This window comes from Anastrepha obliqua, chromosome 4, assembly GCF_027943255.1.
Source record: "Anastrepha obliqua isolate idAnaObli1 chromosome 4, idAnaObli1_1.0, whole genome shotgun sequence".
NCBI classification, from domain to species: domain Eukaryota; kingdom Metazoa; phylum Arthropoda; class Insecta; order Diptera; family Tephritidae; genus Anastrepha; species Anastrepha obliqua.
In genome coordinates this window covers 506563-530027 of record NC_072895.1, presented here as the reverse complement: position 1 = coordinate 530027, position 23465 = coordinate 506563, and the positions used below count along the sequence as shown (strand labels likewise).

Genomic DNA, 23465 nt, shown 5'->3' with positions numbered 1-23465 from the left:
AGTGTAGGTATATCATCGGTCATCTTCCTCTGGCTCATCTAAAGGTAGGAGAGGAAACATGCTGTTTCGACAGATTGGGTCCAGAGGGAGAGCGGTGTTAGATGAGTGGGTTTCATGGGGCATGTGAAACGGTGGTTGTTAGTGTCGTGCGGGGTGCCTTCACATGCCCGACATATGTTTAGTGTGTCGGGGTCAAATCTGGATAAGTAGGAGTTTAACCTGCTACAATATCCAGAACGTAGTTGTGCCAAGGTTACGCGGGGCTTTCGGGGAAGTTGGAGCTCTTCGTCTGCAATGGGTGGTGGTTGGACTCCGATGACGGCATTCGGGGGTCGGGAGCTTAAGAAGGTGGTAAGGGTCTCCCGATGAATGCCGTTGATGGTCTGTCTGTACACTGTCCGATCCAGTAGCTGTCGGTCTGTTTTGTCCTGAATCTCGTCCACGTAATTGAGGAAGTGCTTCCTGACATGCCTGGGAGGTGGCTCAGGCTCAAGCAGGTGTCGCGAGTGTCGACTGTAAAATGCCATCTAGTAGCGTGGCGTGGCTGACTGTCGAAAGTCTTTTTTTAGGGTTGGGGCGGTCTTGGTTGAGCCCGCGGTTTACCTGGTAGTAATGACGGTGAGCGCCGTGGTGGTGCTATGCACTCTTCAGAAGCCGTGCTGGTGTGAGGCTGGGGTCAGATGTTTCGTAAAGAGTGGGAGTAGAAGGGCTTCAAGAGTCTTCACTACTGGGAAAGGAGAGTTATCGGACGATAAGACCCCACTTGGTTGGCGGGTCTCCCAGGTTTCAGTAGTGGGACCACTCTCCCTGATTTCCACTTGTCAGGAATGATAAGAGTGGTCATAGACAAATTGAAGATCCTAGTGAGGTATTCTACTCACAATGGACCCAGCTTTTTCAACATCAGTATGTTTAGTCCGTCATGTCTCCTCCTTTGGTTAAAGCTCTCAGTTGACAGAATTCTAGAATATCGTGCAATAATCGTTTTAAACTTTTTCTCTATGCACATGACTTCTACACTTTCAATAGTAACAAAAAGATGTAAACAGTTAATAGGCTGAAGAGTCTGAAATAAATTATCACTTAATGTATGTAAAAAAAATATTAAATATAAATTGGTTAATCACATTAACTAAATTAATTCCAAGGCCTAGAAAGATTGCCAAGAAGGTTTACTGGCTGCGTCTTTTAATCATTACACTCTCTCCACTTTATATATGTGGTTGTTGTTGTAGTAGCATAAACATTCTCCAAACATGTACAGGGAATGCTGCTGAAGTGACAGTCCTTGGCCGGATATAAATCCGGGTCGTTCCGGTAACGTAGAGCCGACTGGCGTGGAAAGTTTCTCTACGACATTTTTCGCTGCTGCGTAAACGGAAGTATTTTTGACCCAAGCTCCTTGAGCGAATAAAAATGAGTAACTTATTCACAAGTTTTTTTCTAAATAATCAATTCTATTTAACTTAATTAAATGTGTTTTAGTAATTGGGCGAAGCAGCACAAGAAATGAATATTGGGCATCAATATTCTTGCAGATTGAAAAGCTTTTACCATAGTTGTTTGCACACTCAAAACCTTCAGTTTCAGATGGATAAAAAGGAAGAGATATTAAATACCTTAGCACAAATTGTTTTGTAAACGTTTATTTATTATATTAGAGTAAATTGGATAATATTAACTATTCTATATTGAAGTCAAATTATTCATAAGCACTTTCGATGCACATACACACATGTATGTACATATGCATAAATGTGTACTCGTATAAGTACTACGTTAATACTCGGAGCAACGAAGCAATCCAAGCTATGTTTATAATTTAAATAAATAAATGAGAGGGAGGTGAGTATATGGAAGTACCATATGAAACATAATACTATGCATTAATTTATTAAGTAAGTAACACTTAAAACTAAAAACGCCTTTAACGTCCTTTGCAGTACCTCTTTTCAATAACATAACTCCTAAATTAACTTTGGACACTCTGGATCTGTTGTGGTAAACAGAGCTACAAAGAATAAAAGCGAATATGACTGAATGAATGGGAATTGACCAAATATAAAGATGGGGTAGGAGCCCCCTAGCAAGAAATTCGATGGCACGAGTCTTAGAAGTACATTCATATATGTATATATGTACGATCCATGTATTCATCTGTGAGTATGCAGCAAGCACGTATGTATTCCGCCAGGAGCCCTGGGGCAATGACCAGCTGGCGAACGTATTTAGGCTCGCGAAATAGTTTTCAATCAGCCCTGCGTTTTACTACAAATCGCAATGATTCTATCGCATTTTTATACTTATTTCACCGTAATATTTACTTAAACCTTAAATTCTCAAAGAAAGCAATATTACTTTTTAGCATGCTGATACGCCGAAGAGCGTTTGTGGCACTTTTGTTGCCTTCAACCTTTGCGGCAAGGTCTGAAGTAGGTGAGTTTGTCGGCGATGGAGTGATGGGCGAGAGATCGTCTGTTGGTTTCACAGTTACCAAATCCTTGTTTGTAGGCGGATCTCTAAAAAACAAAGAATAATACAATTCAAGATTTTTTTTTCATTTTCTTTTTGAATATATGCTTGTATGTGCACTTACGTTTCCAAAGACGATAGATCCGATGCAATCGTGGCATCTTCAGCAATTTCCGCTATAGATGTACTAGCTTCAGTTTTCTGCATAGCCTCTTGCTTGAAAATGGGTTTGCTCGGCACGGAAGGCATGTTTTGGACCTATTTTAACAATAGTAATGGGACCTTAAGTAATTAGCATTTTAATTCAAAATACAATACAGATACGTTATAACGAAGTTTAAGGGATACAGAAAAATTGGAGGTTGGCGAAAATCGCTAAATCGGGACAAACTTAAATAAAAGCAAATTAATTGTCATGACATAAAGAATATGCACGAAAGAATATGCAGCGAAATTCAATTAAAGGCATTTATGCGAATAAAATTTGTTTCAATTGTAACTATGCCTTGTTTTTGCTTCTCCTCCTATTTGTTGTGAGAGATCTACGGCTTTATACCACCTCCGAACGGCAGGTGGTTTATTATGAGGAGCATTTTCATGGCAGAAACACACTCAGAGATTTGCCATTGCCTGCGGGGAGGCTGCCGTCATATACATACATAGGTACATAGGTACTTTATTTGAGTAAACCTCTTTTTGAAATTACTTTAAAAACTTACCCCTTTTTTCCATCGTTTTTCCGCAATTGTGTACTTGCTTGAGCTGAGAATAAACGCTTGTGCCAAAGCTTTCACGGATGGCATGACTTGTGCCACCTCCTCTTCGACGACCGCCTTTTCATTAGCAGAAAAAATTGAAAGCTGAAAGTAATACTTCGATGTAGAAAATACCATTTAAAAAAGCACCAAATTAACTTTGTTTTATCCCATATTTTTTTACTTACCGCGTCCGCTCCTTCATCCAAGGACAGTACTTGGCTCGGATCAATTAATTTTCGTTTTGGTTGTAGAAACTTGAACGCCATTGGTGTGGAGCCTCGTGTCGGTGTGATTGGAGTGCGGTTCACTGTGACGCTGCTGCTGTTGATATTCGCTTCTAAAGTTGACTCTGTGGGTTGCCGCGGTTCACACTCAGCTGCCTGTTCAGAAATCGGGCATCGTGGTGCATCCTCCAATGTTGGGGATAAGGGTACGGTCACTTGCAATGTTGGTTCAGAAGAAGTCTCAGGTGTTAACTTGGTAGTAACGGTCGTCGACGCCTTATCCCCATTGCGTACGACGATGGTTTTCTGTTCCTTAAAATTATAAATACGCACTGTATCGGAGTCGTCACTTGTGGTCGTGTTTACCGACTGCATGGACTGATTTGAGAGTGTTTCAATTGATGTATTCTCTTCCACCACTTGCGCGGGAAGCGCTTGATATACCGCGGGATGAGGTTCAATAGGGTTTTCGATTGCATGTGTTTCGTTTTTTTCACTCAAACTCTTTTTTGTTAATGAACATAGGTATGAATGTATATTCCAAATGGTTTGCATATGTATTGGTTCGTTTAAGATATTTAATCAAATGTTTTAAACAAGTGTAAATTAGGTGGAATTTCGTGATGAGTTTGTTTGTGTTTATTTGACATTTTCCATTATTTTTATGAAAAGAAAATGTATAAAAAAATACATAAGCCCAATAATCCAATAATATTAGTAAAGCCATTCTTTTATTGGATATTATATTGTGGAGGTATAAGAGGAAATGTTGTGTGCTCTAAAATAAACTGGTTATATGAGTAATGTGAATGCATATGGACAAAGTAACTAAAGTATGAATGCATGTATTTAGAGGAGCTGTTCAGTTTTCCAGCTATTAATGGAGATCTTATTAGTGCGTAATAGCTACCTATGTAAGTAAGAAAAATAACGCTGAGTCAGAAACACATTTTTTTAATATAGCTATTTTCCCAACGCACTTTCAGATAGTTGCATACATAAAATTCATTGCTTTCAGTTCACACGTTATCATACCCATTTCATATGGACGAGCCGTCCAAAAAATTTATTTACGCTGAACTCTTTATATGATCGAGGCGATTCATAATATCTACTCAGGTTACGATGTTGTAATGTGTGCATGTGCACATGGGCCAAACACAAAATAAGAGAAATGGTTCGCCAACGATGCACTTCATTAAAATATTCGAGATGTTTGCCACTTCCCATAATTACTTCAAAGCTTACACACGAAAAGTACAGCCTAGTAACTGTGAGATATTATTGCAAAAATAAAATAGCGAATAACACAAATACACGCAAACTTAAATGTTTTCCGAATGAATTGTTAGAACTAACGTAAAAGCTTGACTTTTATTGGTATTGCGTGCAGTAAAAGAGTCAAACGCTGGAGTCGCACGTGCAAGTAAATCGTTATAAATAGACGATGCCTTGTAGCATCAGAACATTAGAAATTCCACTTGTGACTTTGGCTAAGAGATAATATTATAGAAGGTAAATACATAACACATACAAGCATATAAATATGTGTGGAAATGCAAAATACCCAGCATGCAAAGTATTGTTAGTCTGAAGCAAATTTTTCTGATTACATACACACATACGTATGTAAGTTTGCAAAGGAGGAGACCTTCAAAAACAGCATAAAATAAACAAATATAATGAATAGGACACCACTCGAATGTGTGCCTTTCCGTTTTTTGTCATAATAAGAGCGTGTCAACTATGTTTATAAGTGTGTATGTAAACCGGTGGTTTCTTCAAGAAGGAAAATAATGCGACATTTCTAAAAAAAAGACAGAATCCCCAAAACTTAGATACCTATGTATGTATTTAGAATACTTGGGTGGACTTCTAACTGCGGTGATAAACAAAAGTATTGGCACACCGCTTGAACAATATTTTTTCCTCTTATGAAGTGATTTTTAACCACAAAAAAACTTGATTGGTAGAAGGAAAAGTTATCAATTATATTCCCAGATTTATTCGTATTTCAACACGGCAATGACCCGAAGCATGCTGCTCATGATGTGCGTATGTGGCTTGCGCACCACATTAAACATACATTACTGCATCCGCCTCAGTCGTCTGATCTCAAGTGGGAGCGAGCTGGATACACGCGTTAAGAAGTGTGATAAATCAACAAGAGCAGAGTCCCATGACAGTCGGTTCTACGTAACTGGAACGACCTGGATTTATATCCGGCTAAGGACAGTCACTTCAGTAGCATCCCCCGTACATGTATGGGGGATGTTTATGTTGACACAGCAACAACAATCAACAAAAGCAGAGTTGAAAGTGGCACTGGTGGAGGAATGGCAGAATATCGGGGCAGATACCACCCAATAATTGCCATTGTTTCTTTGATGCTAAGACGGCTGGAAGCAGTCATCCAGCAAAAGAATAAAAATTGTTTCTTTTATAAATATTGCTAATTAATCATAACATATTATATGTAAAATAAATTAAGAGGGATATAAAAGATAATTGAGTTTTTTTGTGATTAGAAATAGTGTAGAGTACCTCCACTTCACTTCCAAATATTCCTAATACTCAAACTCAAATTATGAAAACCACTTCAATTCACTCTACTCTTTAATTTCAATAACATAATTCTTTTCATTTCAATTTACTCCACTTTAATGACATAATTCTTTTCAATTTCAATGACATAAACTCTTTGCCCTTTTCTTTGAAACCCGAAACATAAGTAAACACATGGCACACACCAAATACACTTTTTGTCACATGATACCCCATTCCAAAGCAAAGCCATAACTCACTGTGAAGTAAGCTAACCCTGAATAAAATTTAAGTCAACCTAAGCAGAATTTCATTTGTATAGTATTTTAAGTGTTTACAACTTTGTTATTGATTTTTACTTGCAACAATGTTTAATTGTAATTATGTATATTTTATTGATGACAAGGCGAAAAGAAAGTATAAAAATAAAGCCATTCTATCAGAAGTCAGCTCAGTCAGCTCAAGCAGCTCAATCAGCTCACTCCTGATAGTTGGAAGGCAGTTGTTTGCCCTAACTCAAAAAAAATCTCTTTTATTTTCAAAGGAATCTTTAGTCGGCAGGTTTGCCCTAAAGCTCTTCCGTAAGTTAATAGATCTTTTATTTTGACGATCCTGCCTTACTTTACATGACGATTCAACATCACTTTACAATAGCTTCATAAGTAGATAAAAAATAAAGTTTAAGTGGAAGTATATTGATGTGCCAATACTTTTGTTCATCACTGTATATGTGTGCACACTCTTAATTTACGTCCCAGTTTATTATCTTTTGGCTTAAAGCTCCAGCTGATAATACAAAAACTAAATATGTATGTATGTATGTAAAAATAATAAGAAATACACCAGAGAGGTTTAGCGACGATTTTACTGCTTCCATCCATCTCTTAACGTTGTTGTTAATAGTAACTAAAATTAATATATTAAGAATTTAAATAAATTTTTGATAACGAAATACGTTGAGTGTACACTTTTTATATAATAATTTTAATATTTTTTGTTGACTTTTATTTCAAAACCTTCCAATGTACCATATAAAACTTTGAAAAATAATGGAAACTGTTTCTTCAAACCACTATTTTTTGTTAATGGTCTATGAATAAGTTCGTGCGGTTTTTTTCGAAATTTGAATTTCGGATCATTCCCATGGCTTTTAAACGTTTGGAAATGGTTGATTGATCAACTCCCAAAGTTTTTGCAACCTCTTCTTGCGTTTGAGCCGGATCTTGATCGAGCAATTCCTCCAATTCGGTATCCATGAACTTTGGCGGCGCGGCCAAAATCACCACTTTTAAAGCGTGCAAACCACTTCTGGCACGTTCGCTCAGCTAGAGCATGCTCACCATAAACTTCCACCAAGATACTATGACTTTCGGCTGCTTTTTTCTTCATATTAAAGAATTCCCCGCAAAAACACATTATTTGGCACGAAATTCGACATTTTCAAGTGTGGTAAAAATATTGTTGTTTACGCTTCAAATAAAAAACTTATACTGACGTTTGTGCCTTACGACAGTAGCTCTCCAATGAATGTTTGGAAATGTGGATCGATGGAATAATAATCAAGTTACGCCATCTGTTGTAAAACCGCACGAACTTATCCATAGACCTATTAATAGTCGTGTACACTTTTTGAGATTACTTGTTAGTAACTAAAACTTCAGAAGGGAAATGCTGCTGGACTCAATTCGTGTGGGGTGTGCTACAAGTGTTGTTGTTGTGTCGAGTAATGAGCTTAGTGAAACAAATGTTGTTAGTAAAATTACCAAAGTTTTATAGATACATATTTAGTCAATATTGAAGCAATTCATATACCTTTGCCATACATCCAATTAAATATTTACGAGAACTTATTTAAATACTTACCTAGTCAATTGGCAGAATTTCATCCTAAGTTTTTGTTGCGGTTTTTTTTTCTCAAAAACTAATTTTACTAAAAACATTTGCTTCTTGAATGTTGTTTATTTTTTTCCAATTTTATATGATTAACTTTCTCCCATTTATTTCTAATAATATGGGCATATGTAAGTATATACATACATGTATCTATGTTCATACATACATGCACATGTACATATATAAAAAGTAATATGGTATGAAATAAGAACTATTCAAAGGAGTATACATTAGAATAACAATTTCACTTAAGCTTAGGTACAAAATTTCAAATTAAAATAATAAGAGTAGTTCAATGCCATTTAGCGTATAAGAATAACTTCAACTTTTTTCAAATTTAACAGGTGTTGGGAGAAGCGAAATAAAAATCAAAAAACTCAAATTACCGCAAAAATTAATAGCATTTTACATTATTCAGATCAAAAATTGCGGTGAAAAGATAACAAAAGTCTTTTGCAAATTTCAAAATCAATTACGAAAAGCAATTACTTCTACACATTTCAACGAGCTGTTTGCGGGTTACCAAAATTGTGCATTCAATCATTAACAATTTCGTGCGTTAAGTAACATTTTGCCAATATAAATATAATATACATGTATACCTTTTAGGGCGATAGTGGCACAATCGTTAGCAATCATTTGAGAATAAGGGTTAAAGTTTATAAGTAGTCTGTCTTTGTGGGACATTCGCCTCCTTCCCTCATGCTTTTATTGACACAGTAGTTTTCGGAAATCCGAGATATCAGTAGCATATACTCGTATGCACATATATTGCTTATCTCAAAATACATACTATTGATAAACTTATTTATCCTTTAAACAACTATTTCGAATATAGTAAATGCAAATATTTCCGTTAGTAATTATGTGGTATTGCGTGAGCAGACCCTTATTTTACAAATTGACCTTGTGAACTGACTTAATTATTCATAGATATCCTATGATAATCGTTTATACTACAACCAAAAAACTTACACGTCTGTGCGTTGCAATAGTGACTAGGTATATTTTTACTCGTGTCTGGCTGTAAGCTGTACCCTTGCCAAAATAGCTAAATATCTCTCTTCTCAAAAACTCTCTCACACATCAAAAGAGTAAACTTGTATTATTTGCTTTTACATCAGTTTCATTGAAACCATTTAAGCAACTATCGACACCGGAATCGATGTGCTCGTCGCTGGTCCTATTCCCGTTGGGTACGTTTTCGCTACTAGCGGCGACACCGTTAAGATTGTCCCTCTCGTAAAGTGGATTCATTACAAAATCTTTGGTTGTGGCCGAAACGGCACGAAAACTATTACGTTTTAGGTCTTTGTGCAGCAATTGCTTTTCGAATTGTGATAGAATATTAGCACTTGGTAGCGCGCGATTTTTGGACCCTGATGAGTTTAATGATACACCACTTGCACTGCTGTGAAAACTAAGTGAGGAGACTGTGTGCCGTTTAGGTAGCGTAGCTGGATAATTAGCAGCAGCGCTGGCGCTTCTCCACGAACGTTGCGAACGTATGTCGTTATTGTAATCGTCGATGTCACTGTAATTGTCCGCGTGTAAGTTGCCATCCTCATTGGTATCTTCATATTTGCTATACCTGTTTGTGTTGCGATAGCAATTCGAGTATTTGGAGCTGTCATTGTCGCAGTAGTCCTGAAAGTGTATGCGGTCCAAATTGTCGTAATGGGATGCTGAGGTGAATGATCGTGGCGGTAGATGTGCTTGATTATAAGTGGAGGTAGTGGAAGTTGTTTTTGTGGTGAGCTTGTAATATGATTGTGGTGGTGAACGACGGTTAATGAATTTTAGGGAACTGCTACGACGCACTGGAGTGGAAAGGGTCCAATGACAATCGCTATGATCATTATAAATCGGGCTACTCTTATTTGAATTTTTGCTGTGGCAATTTACCTCATTGATGGCGATATCTGCTGTGGGTTCATCACTGATATTCAGGCTGGGACAATTAGAGTCTGTTGTGATAATTTGGTGTTTCGGACTGGTTTTAAGCACTTTATCATCGTTGATGTAGTAGTCGCGACTATATCTAAACATTCAAGTTTTAATTGATTTGTAGGTATGCATGCAAAGAATAAAGTTGTACAAACAACCCAATTTTCAAAACATTACCTTTTGTAGTCAATATCGCTGCGACTTTCGTTCTCCGCAAGGGCCTCTGATTTTGTGGTTTTAATGAGGGATATTGGGTTCTTATTTGTGCTCTGGCTTATGTTTGGCAAATCCATGAAACGCTCTTGGCTACCGCTGATACGTCGCTTCAACGCCTCCGGTGCATATGGGTTATTAGGCATTTCCACCGCATTATTCCATTTCTTATACTCACGCTCTGCTATAGAGCCTGAAAGGTAGGGAATACGGTCTCAGATATTTGTGTACATAAATTTCAAAAATTGGAAGACATTGGCTTACACAAATACAAGTACACAAGTAGAGCTTGAGGTTTTTTAACAACACATATCCTATAGACGCAAGTTAGCTTAATTTAAGAAAAATAATAAAACACAAAACAAAAAGCAACAACACAGCACAACGAAGCACAAACACAACAGAACACAACACCGAGCGATGTTGATATTCACTTTGTGTTACCTGGCACGAAATATCTCAAATGGACAACATCATCATCTTCCCTGTTAAAATCTTGTTGATGGTTATTGTTGTTGTTAATAAAATGCTGTTCTTGGTTGATGTTAAATTTGGAATATGACGGACTTAAACTTAGATATGAGCCGTTTGTTAGTTCAGTAGTATCGGCGGATGTGTTATTAGAAATGTTAGTGAGTGGCATGTCCTGTTCATTATTAAAGTCTGCTAGGAATGATTCGATGGTTGTTGACGTGCTTTCGTCAGTGCGATTTGAGTCGGAGCTCAGTTGATCTGAGAAAAGAATATTGTTAAGGAAGTTAAATTTATAATCACTGAATGCTTTTACAAGATAGCTATCAGACTCGGTTAAAGTATCATCTATGGGGAGAGGTGGAGGCGGTGTGCTTAATATAATTGTTTGCTCAGGGAGCAAACATTGTGTATGATGCTCGTAGTCAAATTCTGTTTCAATAGAATCAATGGAGCGCAGATACTTTTGCATGATCTCTGTTTGACGACGTTGCTTTTCTAGCGCAGCCAAAAGTCGTTTATCTCTTATGAAAGTTTTACACATTGTGGCCAAGTGCGTGACAGTTCGGGGTGAATAGTCTTCATCGCTCGATGTTGTGTCGACTACATGCGACTGTCTGCAAAGCCGCTTTGTCATGGGTCTAAATAAACTCAAGGGGTCAACAAAGACCATACCGCCTGTATCTGAGTTAATGTTAGGGCCTAAAGATCTTGCTTCAGATAAGTTTTCATCAAAATTTCCAGATGAAACAATATCTTTGTTAGATTTTTCAGCCACGGAGCCGAAGTAAGAATTTTCAGCAGTACGAGTTGCTCCGGAAGATAAGTTCGATTGTGAAATCGGTGATTCAAAACCATGAGACGAAACTCCGATTCCCATAGCTCCCGATGTCTTTCCAGATTTTAGTTCAGGTAAATAGTGAGTATCTTTAGCTGTTATAGGAGAAGCCTGACTACCATCTGTTGATGCGACCCCTTTTTCCGCACCATGAGAGGTTTCTAAAGTCTCAACCGCCGGAGCGGCAGCGATAGCCCCTGTTTTAGATATTACAGTTTCTGCAGGCGGTGTCATGGTAAAAGCTGGTGTTTTAACATTCTCTATTTCGACAATTTGCCTAAACGTTTCCACCATTCCAATTGTATCTGATGCAGCTTCCTTCCGAGATTCTACCGGATGTGTCACAGATGGGGCTTTATATTCTCTGGTTGGATCTTTCCCTTTAGGTTTCTCACATGCTCCTGAAATATATTCTTCGTTTTTCTCCGAAAATAATGTCTCTGGTTGTATCAGCACATCGGCAGATAATAATGATTCTGCTTCTTTGGTTTGCGTTACATCTGAAGGTACCACTACCACGGCTTCAGTGTCAAAACATTTCTGTATTCCATCAGCATTTTTAGAAAGGACCTCTGATGAGCGCTGCGAAGTCATCTCAAGCAGGATTATTTCCGACGGTAGGACCACACCGACATCTGATTCAGGCTCTACGCCAGTCAGCGTTTTTCTTATAAATGCATTCATTTCATCGCTTAATCCTTTTTCCATTTCGACCACGTTCTGCGAGAGGCTGTCTAATAGAGCTTGCGTTGACTTCTCTGGAATGATACGTTCTGATAGCATCGTTGTCGCGTAGGCTGCATGACTTTCAGCATCTGAAGACCTTTCGTTTCCGACAGTCTGCTTAACCACTTCTTCTGAAGACTCCACTGCCACGAATGTAGCCGGCGCCTTAACGTCTGAGCTTCTCATTTCGACAGCCTGCTGAGGAAGTAGTTCTGATACATATTCTTTGGGCAACACCGCAGATCCCTTTGACACCGCCACAACGATTTTATATGGCGATATGGTGTTCTCTAGGTCAGTCTGCGTTACTGAAGGCACGACTGTCTCGAAAGGTTGATGGTCTTTATCGTTTTCCATAGCCTGATTATTAGAGGTCTCCGATATACAGCTTTCGGGTATATCCAAAGGTATTGTTTCTAAAGATATGTCTATATTGACAGCAGCGATCTTCTCTGCTTCATCAATTTGCGTTGCTTCTATAAACTCCACTGCTAAGGGCGGAACCGGCGCTTCCGCATCTGAACTTTTCGCTACTTCGACAACTTCCTGAGTAAGGGCCTCTGATACAGATTCCGTGGACACCACGGCAATAATATTTTGAGGCGATGCTACCTTCTCTACGTCAGTCTGCGTTACTGAAGGCACGACTATCTCGAAAGGTTGATGGTCTTTATCGTTCTCCATAGCTTGATTATTAGATGTCTCACATATAGGCAAAGGTATTGTTTCTGACGAAATGTGTATATTTACAGCAGCGATGTTCTCTGCTGCATCAGTTTGCGTTGCTGCTATAGACTCCACTGCTACGGGCGGAACCGGCGCTTCCGCAACTGAACTTTTCGCTACTTCGACAACTTTCTGAGTAAGGGCCTCTGATACAAATTCCTTGGGCACCACCGCAATAATATTTTCAGGCGTTGTTGTCTTCTCTAGGTCAGTTTGTGTTACTGAAGGCACGACTATCTCGAAAGCTTGATGGTCTTTATCGTTTTCCATAGCCTGATTATTAGAGGTCTCAGATATACAGCTTTCGGGTATATCCATAGGTATTATTTCTGACGATATGTGTATATTGACAGCAGCAATCTTCTCTGCTTCACCAGTTTGCGTCACTACTATAGACTCCACTGCTACGGGCGGAACCGGCGCTTCCCCATCTGAACTTTTCGCTATTTCGATAACTTCCTGAGTAAGGGCCTCTGATACAGATTCCGTGGTCACCACGGCAATAATATTTTGAGGCGATGCTACCTTCTCTACGTCAGTCTGCGTTACTGAAGGCACGTCTGTTACGGAAGGTTGATGGTCTTTATCGTTCTCCATAGCCTGATTATTAGGTGTCTCAGATATAGAACTTTTGGGTATATCCAAAAGGATTGTTTCTGACGAAATGTGTATATTTACAGCAGCGATGTTCTCTACTTCACCAGTTTGCGTCACTACTATAGACTCCACTGCTACGGGCGGAGCCGGCGCTTCCGCATCTGAACTTTTCGCTACTTCGACAACTTTCTGAGTAAGGGCCTCTGATACAAATTCCTTGGGCACCACCGCAATAATATTTTCAGGCGTTGTTGTCTTCTCTAGGTCAGTTTGTGTTACTGAAGGCACGACTATCTCGAAAGCTTGATGGTCTTTATCGTTTTCCATAGCCTGATTATTAGAGGTCTCAGATATACAGCTTTCGGGTATATCCATAGGTATTATTTCTGACGATATGTGTATATTGACAGCAGCAATCTTCTCTGCTTCACCAGTTTGCGTCACTACAATAGACTCCACTGCTACGGGCGGAGCCGGCGCTTCCGCAACTGAACTTTTCGCTATTTCGATAACTTCCTGAGTAAGGGCCTCTGATACAGATTCCGTGGTCACCACCGCAATGATATTTTCAGGCGATGTTGCCTGATTATTAGGTGTCTCAGATATAGAACTTTTGGGTATATCCAAAAGGATTGTTTCTGACGATATGTGTATATTTACAGCAGCAATCTTCTCTGCTTCACCAGTTTGCGTCACTACTATAGACTCCACTGCTACGGGCGGAACCGGCGCTTCCCCATCTGAACTTTTCGCTATTTCGATAACTTCCTGAGTAAGGGCCTCTGATACAGATTCCGTGGTCACCACCGCCATGATATTTTCAGACGATGCTACCTTCTCTACGTCAGTCTGCGTTACTGAAGGCACGTCTGTTACGGAAGGTTGATGGTCTTTATCGTTCTCCATAGCCTGATTATTAGGTGTCTCAGATATAGAACTTTTGGGTATATCCAAAAGGATTGTTTCTGACGAAATGTGTATATTTACAGCAGCGATGTTCTCTACTTCACCAGTTTGCGTCACTACTATAGACTCCACTGCTACGGGCGGAGCCGGCGCTTCCGCATCTGAACTTTTCGCTACTTCGACAACTTTCTGAGTAAGGGCCTCTGATACAAATTCCTTGGGCACCACCGCAATAATATTTTCAGGCGTTGTTGTCTTCTCTAGGTCAGTTTGTGTTACTGAAGGCACGACTATCTCGAAAGCTTGATGGTCTTTATCGTTTTCCATAGCCTGATTATTAGAGGTCTCAGATATACAGCTTTCGGGTATATCCAAAGGTAATGTTTCTGACGATATGTGTATATTGACAGCAGCAATCTTCTCTGCTTCACCAGTTTGCGTAGCTTCTATAGACTCCACTGCTACCGAAGGAGCCAGCGTTTCCGCATCTGAACTTTTCGCTACTTCGACAACTTCCTGAGTAAGGGCCTCTGATACAGATTCCGTGGTCACCACCGCCATGATATTTTCAGACGATGCTACCTTCTCTACGTCAGTCTGCGTTACTGAAGGCACGTCTGTTACGGAAGGTTGATGGTCTTTATGATCTCGTCCGTTCTCGTTCTCCATAGCCTGATTATTAGGTGTCTCAGATATAGAACTTTTGGGTATATCCAAAAGGATTGTTTCTGACGAAATGTGTATATTTACAGCAGCAATCTTCTCTGCTTCACCAGTTTGCGTCACTACTATAGACTCCACTGCTACGGGCGGAGCCGGCGCTTCCGCATCTGAACTTTTCGCTACTTCGATAACTTCCTGAGTAAGGGCCTCTGATACAGATTCCGTGAGCACCACCGCAATGATATTTTCAGCCGATGTTGTCTTCTCTAGGTCAGTCTGTGTTACTGAAGGCACGACTATCTCGAAAGCTTGATGGTCTTTATCGTTTTCCATAGCCTGATTATTAGAGGTCTCAGATATACAGCTTTCGGGTATATCCAAAGGTACTGTTTCTGACGATATGTATATATTGACAGCAGCAATCCTCTCTGCTTCACCAGTTTGCGTAGCTTCTATAGACTCCACTGCTACCGAAGGAGCCAGCGTTTCCGCATCTGAACTTTTCGCTACTTCGACAACTTCCTGAGTAAGGTCCTCTGATACAGTTTCCGTTGGCACCACCGCCATGCTATTTTCAGACGATGCTACCTTCTCTACATCAGTCTGCGTTACTGAAGGCACGTCTTTTACGGAAGGTTGATGGTCTTTATGATCTCGTCCGTTCTCGTTCTCCATAGCCTGATTATTAGGTGTCTCAGATATAGAACTTTTGAGTATATCCAAAGGTATTGTTTTTGACGAAATGTGTATATTTACAGCAGCGATGTTCTCTGCTTCACCAGTTTGCGTTACTTCTATAGACTCCACTGCTACGGGCGGAGCCGGCGCTTCCGCATCTGAACTTTTCGCTACTTCGACAACTTCCTGAGTAAGGGCCTCTGATACAGATTCCGTGGACACCACGGCAATAATATTTTGAGGCGATGCTACCTTCTCTACATCAGTCTGCGTTACTGAAGGCGCGACTGTTACGGAAGGTTGATGGTCTTTATGATCTCGTCCGTTCTCGTTCTCCATAGCCTGATTATTAGGTGTCTCAGATATAGAACTTTTGAGTATATCCAAAGGGGTTTTTTCTGACGATATGTGTATATTTACAGCAGCAATCTTCTCTGCTCCACCAATTTGCGTTACTTCTATAGGCTCCACTGCTACGGGCGGAACCGGCGCTTCCGCATCTGAACTTTTCGCTACTTCGAACACTTCCTGAGTAAGGGCCTCTGATACAGATTCCGTGGACACCACGGCAATAATATTTTGAGGCGATGCTACCTTCTCTACGTCAGTCTGCGTTACTGAAGGCACGACTATCTCGAAAGGTTGATGGTCTTTATCGTTTTCCATAGCCTGATTATTAGAGGTCTCAGATATACAGCTTTCGGGTATATCCAAAGGTAATGTTTCTGACGATATGTGTATATTGACAGCAGTAATCTTCTCTGCTTCACCAGTTCGCGTTGCTTCTATAGACTCCACTGCTAAGGGCGGAACCGGCGCTTCCGCATCTGAACTTTTCGCTACTTCGATAACTTCCTGAGGAAGGGCCTCTGATACAGATTCCGTGGGCACCACCGCCATGATATTGTCAGGCGATGCTGCCTTTTCTACGTCAGTCTGCGTTACTAAAGGCACAACCGTTACGGAAGGTTGATGGTCTTTATAATCTCGTCCGTTCTCGTTCTGCATAGCCTGATTATTAGATGTCTCAGATATACAGCTTTCGGGTATATCCAAAGGTATTGTTTCTGACGATATGTGTATATTGACAGCAGCAATCTTCTCTACTTCACCAGTTTGCGTTGCTTCTATAGACTCCACTGCTACGGGCGGAACCGGCGCTTCCGCAACTGAACTTTTCGCTACTTCGACAACTTCCTGAGTAAGGGCATCTGATACAGATTCCGTGGGCACCACCGCAATGATACTTTCAGGCGATGTTGCCTTTTCTACGTCAGTCTGCGTTACTGAAGGCACGACTATCTCGAAAGCTTGATGGTCTTTATCGTTTTCCATAGCCTGATTATTAGAAGTCTCCGATATAGAACTTTTGAGTATGTCCAAAGGTATTGTTTCTGACGATGTGTGTATATTGACAGCAGCAATCTTCTCTGCTTCACCAGTTTGCGTTACTTCTATAGACTCCACTGCTACGGGCGGAACCGGCGCTTCCGCATCTGAACTTTTCGCTACTTCGATAACTTCCTGAGTAAGGGCCTCTGATACAGATTCCGTGGGCACCACCGCAATGATATTTTCAGGCGATGTTGTCTTCTCTAGGTCAGTCTGTGTGACTGAAGGCACGACTATCTCGAAAGCTTGATGGTCTTTATCGTTTTCCATAGCCTGATTATTAGAGGTCTCAGATATATAGCTTTCGGGTATATCCAAAGGTAATGTTTCTGACGATATGTGTATATTGACAGCAGCAATCTTCTCTGCTTCACCAGTTCGCGTTACTTCTATAGACTCCACTGTTACGGGCGGAACCGGCGCTTCCGCATCTGAACTTTTCGCTACTTCGACAACTTCATGAGTAAGGGCCTCTGATACAGATTCCGTGGGCACCACCGAAATGATATTTTCAGCCGATGTTGTCTTCTCTAGGTCAGTCTGTGTTACTGAAGGCACGACTATCTCGAAAGCTTGATGGTCTTTATCGTTTTCCATAGCCTGATTATTAGAGGTCTCAGATATACAGCTTTCGGGTATATCCAAAGGTAATGTTTCTGACGATATGTGTATATTGACAGCAGCAATCTTCTCTGCTTCACCAGTTTGCGTCACTACTATAGACTCCACTGCTACGGGCGGAACCGGCGCTTCCCCATCTGAACTTTTCGCTATTTCGATAACTTCCTGAGTAAGGGCCTCTGATACAGATTCCGTGGTCACTACCGCAATGATATTTTCAGGCGATGTTGTCTTCTCTAGATCAGTCTGTGTTACTGAAGGCACGACTATCTCGAAAGCTTGATGGTCTTTATCGTTTTCCATAGCCTGATTATTAGAGGTCTCAGATATACAGTTTTTGGGTATATCCATAGGTATTGTTTCTGACGATATGTGTATATTTACAGCAGCAATCTTCTCTGCTCCACCAATTTGCGTTACTTCTATAGACTCCACTGCTACGGGCGGAACCGGCGCTTCCGCATCTGAACTTTTCGCTACTTCGACAACTTTCTGAGTAAGGGCCTCTGATACAGATTCCGTGGGCACCACCGCCATGATATTTTCAGACGACGCTACCTTCTCTACGTCAGTCTGCGTTACTGAAGGCACGTCTGTTACGGAAGGTTGATGGTCTTTATCGTTCTCCATAGCCTGATTATTAGGTGTCTCAGATATAGAACTTTTGGGTATATCCAAAAGGATTGTTTCTGACGATATGTGTATATTTACACCAGCAATCTTCTCTGCTTCACCAGTTTGCGTTGCTTCTATAGACTCCACTGCTACGGGCGGAACCGGCGCTTCCGCATCTGAACTTTTCGCTATTTCTATAACTTCCTGAGTAAGGGCCTCTGATACAGATTCCGTGGTCACTACCGCAATGATATTTTCAGGCGATGTTGTCTTCTCTAGATCAGTCTGTGTTACTGAAGGCACGACTATCTCGAAAGCTTGATGGTCTTTATCGTTTTCCATAGCCTGATTATTAGAGGTCTCAGATATACAGTTTTTGGGTATATCCATAGGTATTGTTTCTGACGATATGTGTATATTGACAGCAGCAATCTTCTCTGCTTCACCAGTTTGCGTCCCTACTATAGACTCCACTGCTACGGACGGAGCCGACGCCTCCGCATCTGAACTTTTCGCTACTTCGATAACTTCCTGAGTAAGGGCCTCTGATACAGATTCCGTGGGCACCACCGAAATGATATTTTCAGACGATGCTACCTTCTCTACATCAGTCTGCGTTACTGAAGGCACGTCTGTTAGGGAAGGTTGATGGTCTTTATCGTTCTCCATAGCCTGATTATTAGGTGTCTCAGATATAGAACTTTTGGGTATATCCAAAAGAATTGTTTCTGACGATATGTGTATATTTACAGCAGCAATCTTCTCTGCTCCACCAATTTGCGTTACTTCTATAGACTCCACTGCTACGGGCGGAGCCGGCGCTTCCGCATCTGAACTTTTCGCTACTTCGACAACTTTCTGAGCAAGGGCCTCTGATACAGATTCCGTTGGCACCACCGCCATGCTATTTTCAGACGATGCTACCTTCTCTACATCAGTCTGCGTTACTGAAGGCACGTCTTTTACGGAAGGTTGATGGTCTTTATGATCTCGTCCGTTCTCGTTCTCCATAGCCTGATTATTAGGTGTCTCAGATATAGAACTTTTGAGTATATCCAAAGGGATTGTTTTTGACGAAATGTGTATATTCACAGCAGCAATCTTCTCTGCTCCACCAGTTTGCGTTACTTCTATAGACTCCACTGCTACGGGCGGAACCGGCGCTTCCGCATCTGAACTTTTCGCTACTTCGACAACTTTCTGAGTAAGGGCCTCTGATACAGATTCCGTGGTCACCACCGCCATGATATTTTCAGACGATGCTACCTTCTCTACGTCAGTCTGCGTTACTGAAGGCACGTCTGTTACGGAAGGTTGATGGTCTTTATCGTTCTCCATAGCCTGATTATTAGGTGTCTCAGATATAGAACTTTTGGGTATATCCAAAAGGATTGTTTCTGACGAAATGTGTATATTTACAGCAGCGATGTTCTCTACTTCACCAGTTTGCGTCACTACTATAGACTCCACTGCTACGGGCGGAGCCGGCGCTTCCGCATCTGAACTTTTCGCTACTTCGACAACTTTCTGAGTAAGGGCCTCTGATACAAATTCCTTGGGCACCACCGCAATAATATTTTCAGGCGTTGTTGTCTTCTCTAGGTCAGTTTGTGTTACTGAAGGCACGACTATCTCGAAAGCTTGATGGTCTTTATCGTTTTCCATAGCCTGATTATTAGAGGTCTCAGATATACAGCTTTCGGGTATATCCAAAGGTAATGTTTCTGACGATATGTGTATATTGACAGCAGCAATCTTCTCTGCTTCACCAGTTTGCGTAGCTTCTATAGACTCCACTGCTACCGAAGGAGCCAGCGTTTCCGCATCTGAACTTTTCGCTACTTCGACAACTTCCTGAGTAAGGGCCTCTGATACAGATTCCGTGGTCACCACCGCCATGATATTTTCAGACGATGCTACCTTCTCTACGTCAGTCTGCGTTACTGAAGGCACGTCTGTTACGGAAGGTTGATGGTCTTTATGATCTCGTCCGTTCTCGTTCTCCATAGCCTGATTATTAGGTGTCTCAGATATAGAACTTTTGGGTATATCCAAAAGGATTGTTTCTGACGAAATGTGTATATTTACAGCAGCAATCTTCTCTGCTTCACCAGTTTGCGTCACTACTATAGACTCCACTGCTACGGGCGGAGCCGGCGCTTCCGCATCTGAACTTTTCGCTACTTCGATAACTTCCTGAGTAAGGGCCTCTGATACAGATTCCGTGAGCACCACCGCAATGATATTTTCAGCCGATGTTGTCTTCTCTAGGTCAGTCTGTGTTACTGAAGGCACGACTATCTCGAAAGCTTGATGGTCTTTATCGTTTTCCATAGCCTGATTATTAGAGGTCTCAGATATACAGCTTTCGGGTATATCCAAAGGTACTGTTTCTGACGATATGTATATATTGACAGCAGCAATCCTCTCTGCTTCACCAGTTTGCGTAGCTTCTATAGACTCCACTGCTACCGAAGGAGCCAGCGTTTCCGCATCTGAACTTTTCGCTACTTCGACAACTTCCTGAGTAAGGTCCTCTGATACAGTTTCCGTTGGCACCACCGCCATGCTATTTTCAGACGATGCTACCTTCTCTACATCAGTCTGCGTTACTGAAGGCACGTCTTTTACGGAAGGTTGATGGTCTTTATGATCTCGTCCGTTCTCGTTCTCCATAGCCTGATTATTAGGTGTCTCAGATATAGAACTTTTGAGTATATCCAAAGGTATTGTTTTTGACGAAATGTGTATATTTACAGCAGCGATGTTCTCTGCTTCACCAGTTTGCGTTACTTCTATAGACTCCACTGCTACGGGCGGAGCCGGCGCTTCCGCATCTGAACTTTTCGCTACTTCGACAACTTCCTGAGTAAGGGCCTCTGATACAGATTCCGTGGACACCACGGCAATAATATTTTGAGGCGATGCTACCTTCTCTACATCAGTCTGCGTTACTGAAGGCGCGACTGTTACGGAAGGTTGATGGTCTTTATGATCTCGTCCGTTCTCGTTCTCCATAGCCTGATTATTAGGTGTCTCAGATATAGAACTTTTGAGTATATCCAAAGGGGTTTTTTCTGACGATATGTGTATATTTACAGCAGCAATCTTCTCTGCTCCACCAATTTGCGTTACTTCTATAGGCTCCACTGCTACGGGCGGAACCGGCGCTTCCGCATCTGAACTTTTCGCTACTTCGACAACTTCCTGAGTAAGGGCCTCTGATACAGATTCCGTGGACACCACGGCAATAATATTTTGAGGCGATGCTACCTTCTCTACGTCAGTCTGCGTTACTGAAGGCACGACTATCTCGAAAGGTTGATGGTCTTTATCGTTTTCCATAGCCTGATTATTAGAGGTCTCAGATATACAGCTTTCGGGTATATCCAAAGGTAATGTTTCTGACGATATGTGTATATTGACAGCAGTAATCTTCTCTGCTTCACCAGTTCGCGTTGCTTCTATAGACTCCACTGCTAAGGGCGGAACCGGCGCTTCCGCATCTGAACTTTTCGCTACTTCGATAACTTCCTGAGGAAGGGCCTCTGATACAGATTCCGTGGGCACCACCGCCATGATATTGTCAGGCGATGCTGCCTTTTCTACGTCAGTCTGCGTTACTAAAGGCACAACCGTTACGGAAGGTTGATGGTCTTTATAATCTCGTCCGTTCTCGTTCTGCATAGCCTGATTATTAGATGTCTCAGATATACAGCTTTCGGGTATATCCAAAGGTATTGTTTCTGACGATATGTGTATATTGACAGCAGCAATCTTCTCTACTTCACCAGTTTGCGTTGCTTCTATAGACTCCACTGCTACGGGCGGAACCGGCGCTTCCGCAACTGAACTTTTCGCTACTTCGACAACTTTCTGAGTAAGGGCATCTGATACAGATTCCGTGGGCACCACCGCAATGATACTTTCAGGCGATGTTGCCTTTTCTACGTCAGTCTGCGTTACTGAAGGCACGACTATCTCGAAAGCTTGATGGTCTTTATCGTTTTCCATAGCCTGATTATTAGAAGTCTCCGATATAGAACTTTTGAGTATGTCCAAAGGTATTGTTTCTGACGATGTGTGTATATTGACAGCAGCAATCTTCTCTGCTTCACCAGTTTGCGTTACTTCTATAGACTCCACTGCTACGGGCGGAACCGGCGCTTCCGCATCTGAACTTTTCGCTACTTCGATAACTTCCTGAGTAAGGGCCTCTGATACAGATTCCGTGGGCACCACCGCAATGATATTTTCAGGCGATGTTGTCTTCTCTAGGTCAGTCTGTGTGACTGAAGGCACGACTATCTCGAAAGCTTGATGGTCTTTATCGTTTTCCATAGCCTGATTATTAGAGGTCTCAGATATATAGCTTTCGGGTATATCCAAAGGTAATGTTTCTGACGATATGTGTATATTGACAGCAGCAATCTTCTCTGCTTCACCAGTTTGCGTCACTACTATAGACTCCACTGCTACGGGCGGAACCGGCGCTTCCCCATCTGAACTTTTCGCTATTTCGATAACTTCCTGAGTAAGGGCCTCTGATACAGATTCCGTGGTCACTACCGCAATGATATTTTCAGGCGATGTTGTCTTCTCTAGATCAGTCTGTGTTACTGAAGGCACGACTATCTCGAAAGCTTGATGGTCTTTATCGTTTTCCATAGCCTGATTATTAGAGGTCTCAGATATACAGCTTTCGGGTATATCCAAAGGTAATGTTTCTGACGATATGTGTATATTGACAGCAGTAATCTTCTCTGCTTCACCAGTTCGCGTTGCTTCTATAGACTCCACTGCTAAGGGCGGAACCGGCGCTTCCGCATCTGAACTTTTCGCTACTTCGATAACTTCCTGAGGAAGGGCCTCTGATACAGATTCCGTGGGCACCACCGCCATGATATTGTCAGGCGATGCTGCCTTTTCTACGTCAGTCTGCGTTACTAAAGGCACAACCGTTACGGAAGGTTGATGGTCTTTATAATCTCGTCCGTTCTCGTTCTGCATAGCCTGATTATTAGATGTCTCAGATATACAGCTTTCGGGTATATCCAAAGGTATTGTTTCTGACGATATGTGTATATTGACAGCAGCAATCTTCTCTACTTCACCAGTTTGCGTTGCTTCTATAGACTCCACTGCTACGGGCGGAACCGGCGCTTCCGCAACTGAACTTTT

At 41.4% G+C, this 23465-nt stretch overlaps 1 protein-coding gene across 1 annotated transcript in view; it reads right to left on the bottom strand.

Annotated features, from left to right (window-relative positions):
* Window positions 1–1616: 1616 nt before the first annotated feature.
* Window positions 1617–23465, bottom strand: part of LOC129246358 (uncharacterized) — a 108573-nt gene continuing 86724 nt past the window's right edge. The window contains exons 11-17 of the mRNA XM_054885111.1: window positions 10496–10783; window positions 10016–10244; window positions 8981–9932; window positions 3416–3958; window positions 3192–3332; window positions 2597–2730; window positions 1617–2519 (exon numbers count right to left, since the gene is read on the bottom strand). Coding sequence (XP_054741086.1) covers window positions 2321–2519; window positions 2597–2730; window positions 3192–3332; window positions 3416–3958; window positions 8981–9932; window positions 10016–10244; window positions 10496–10783 — 2486 coding nt within the window. The 3' untranslated portion in view covers window positions 1617–2320. The remainder of the gene's footprint in view (window positions 2520–2596; window positions 2731–3191; window positions 3333–3415; window positions 3959–8980; window positions 9933–10015; window positions 10245–10495; window positions 10784–23465) is intronic.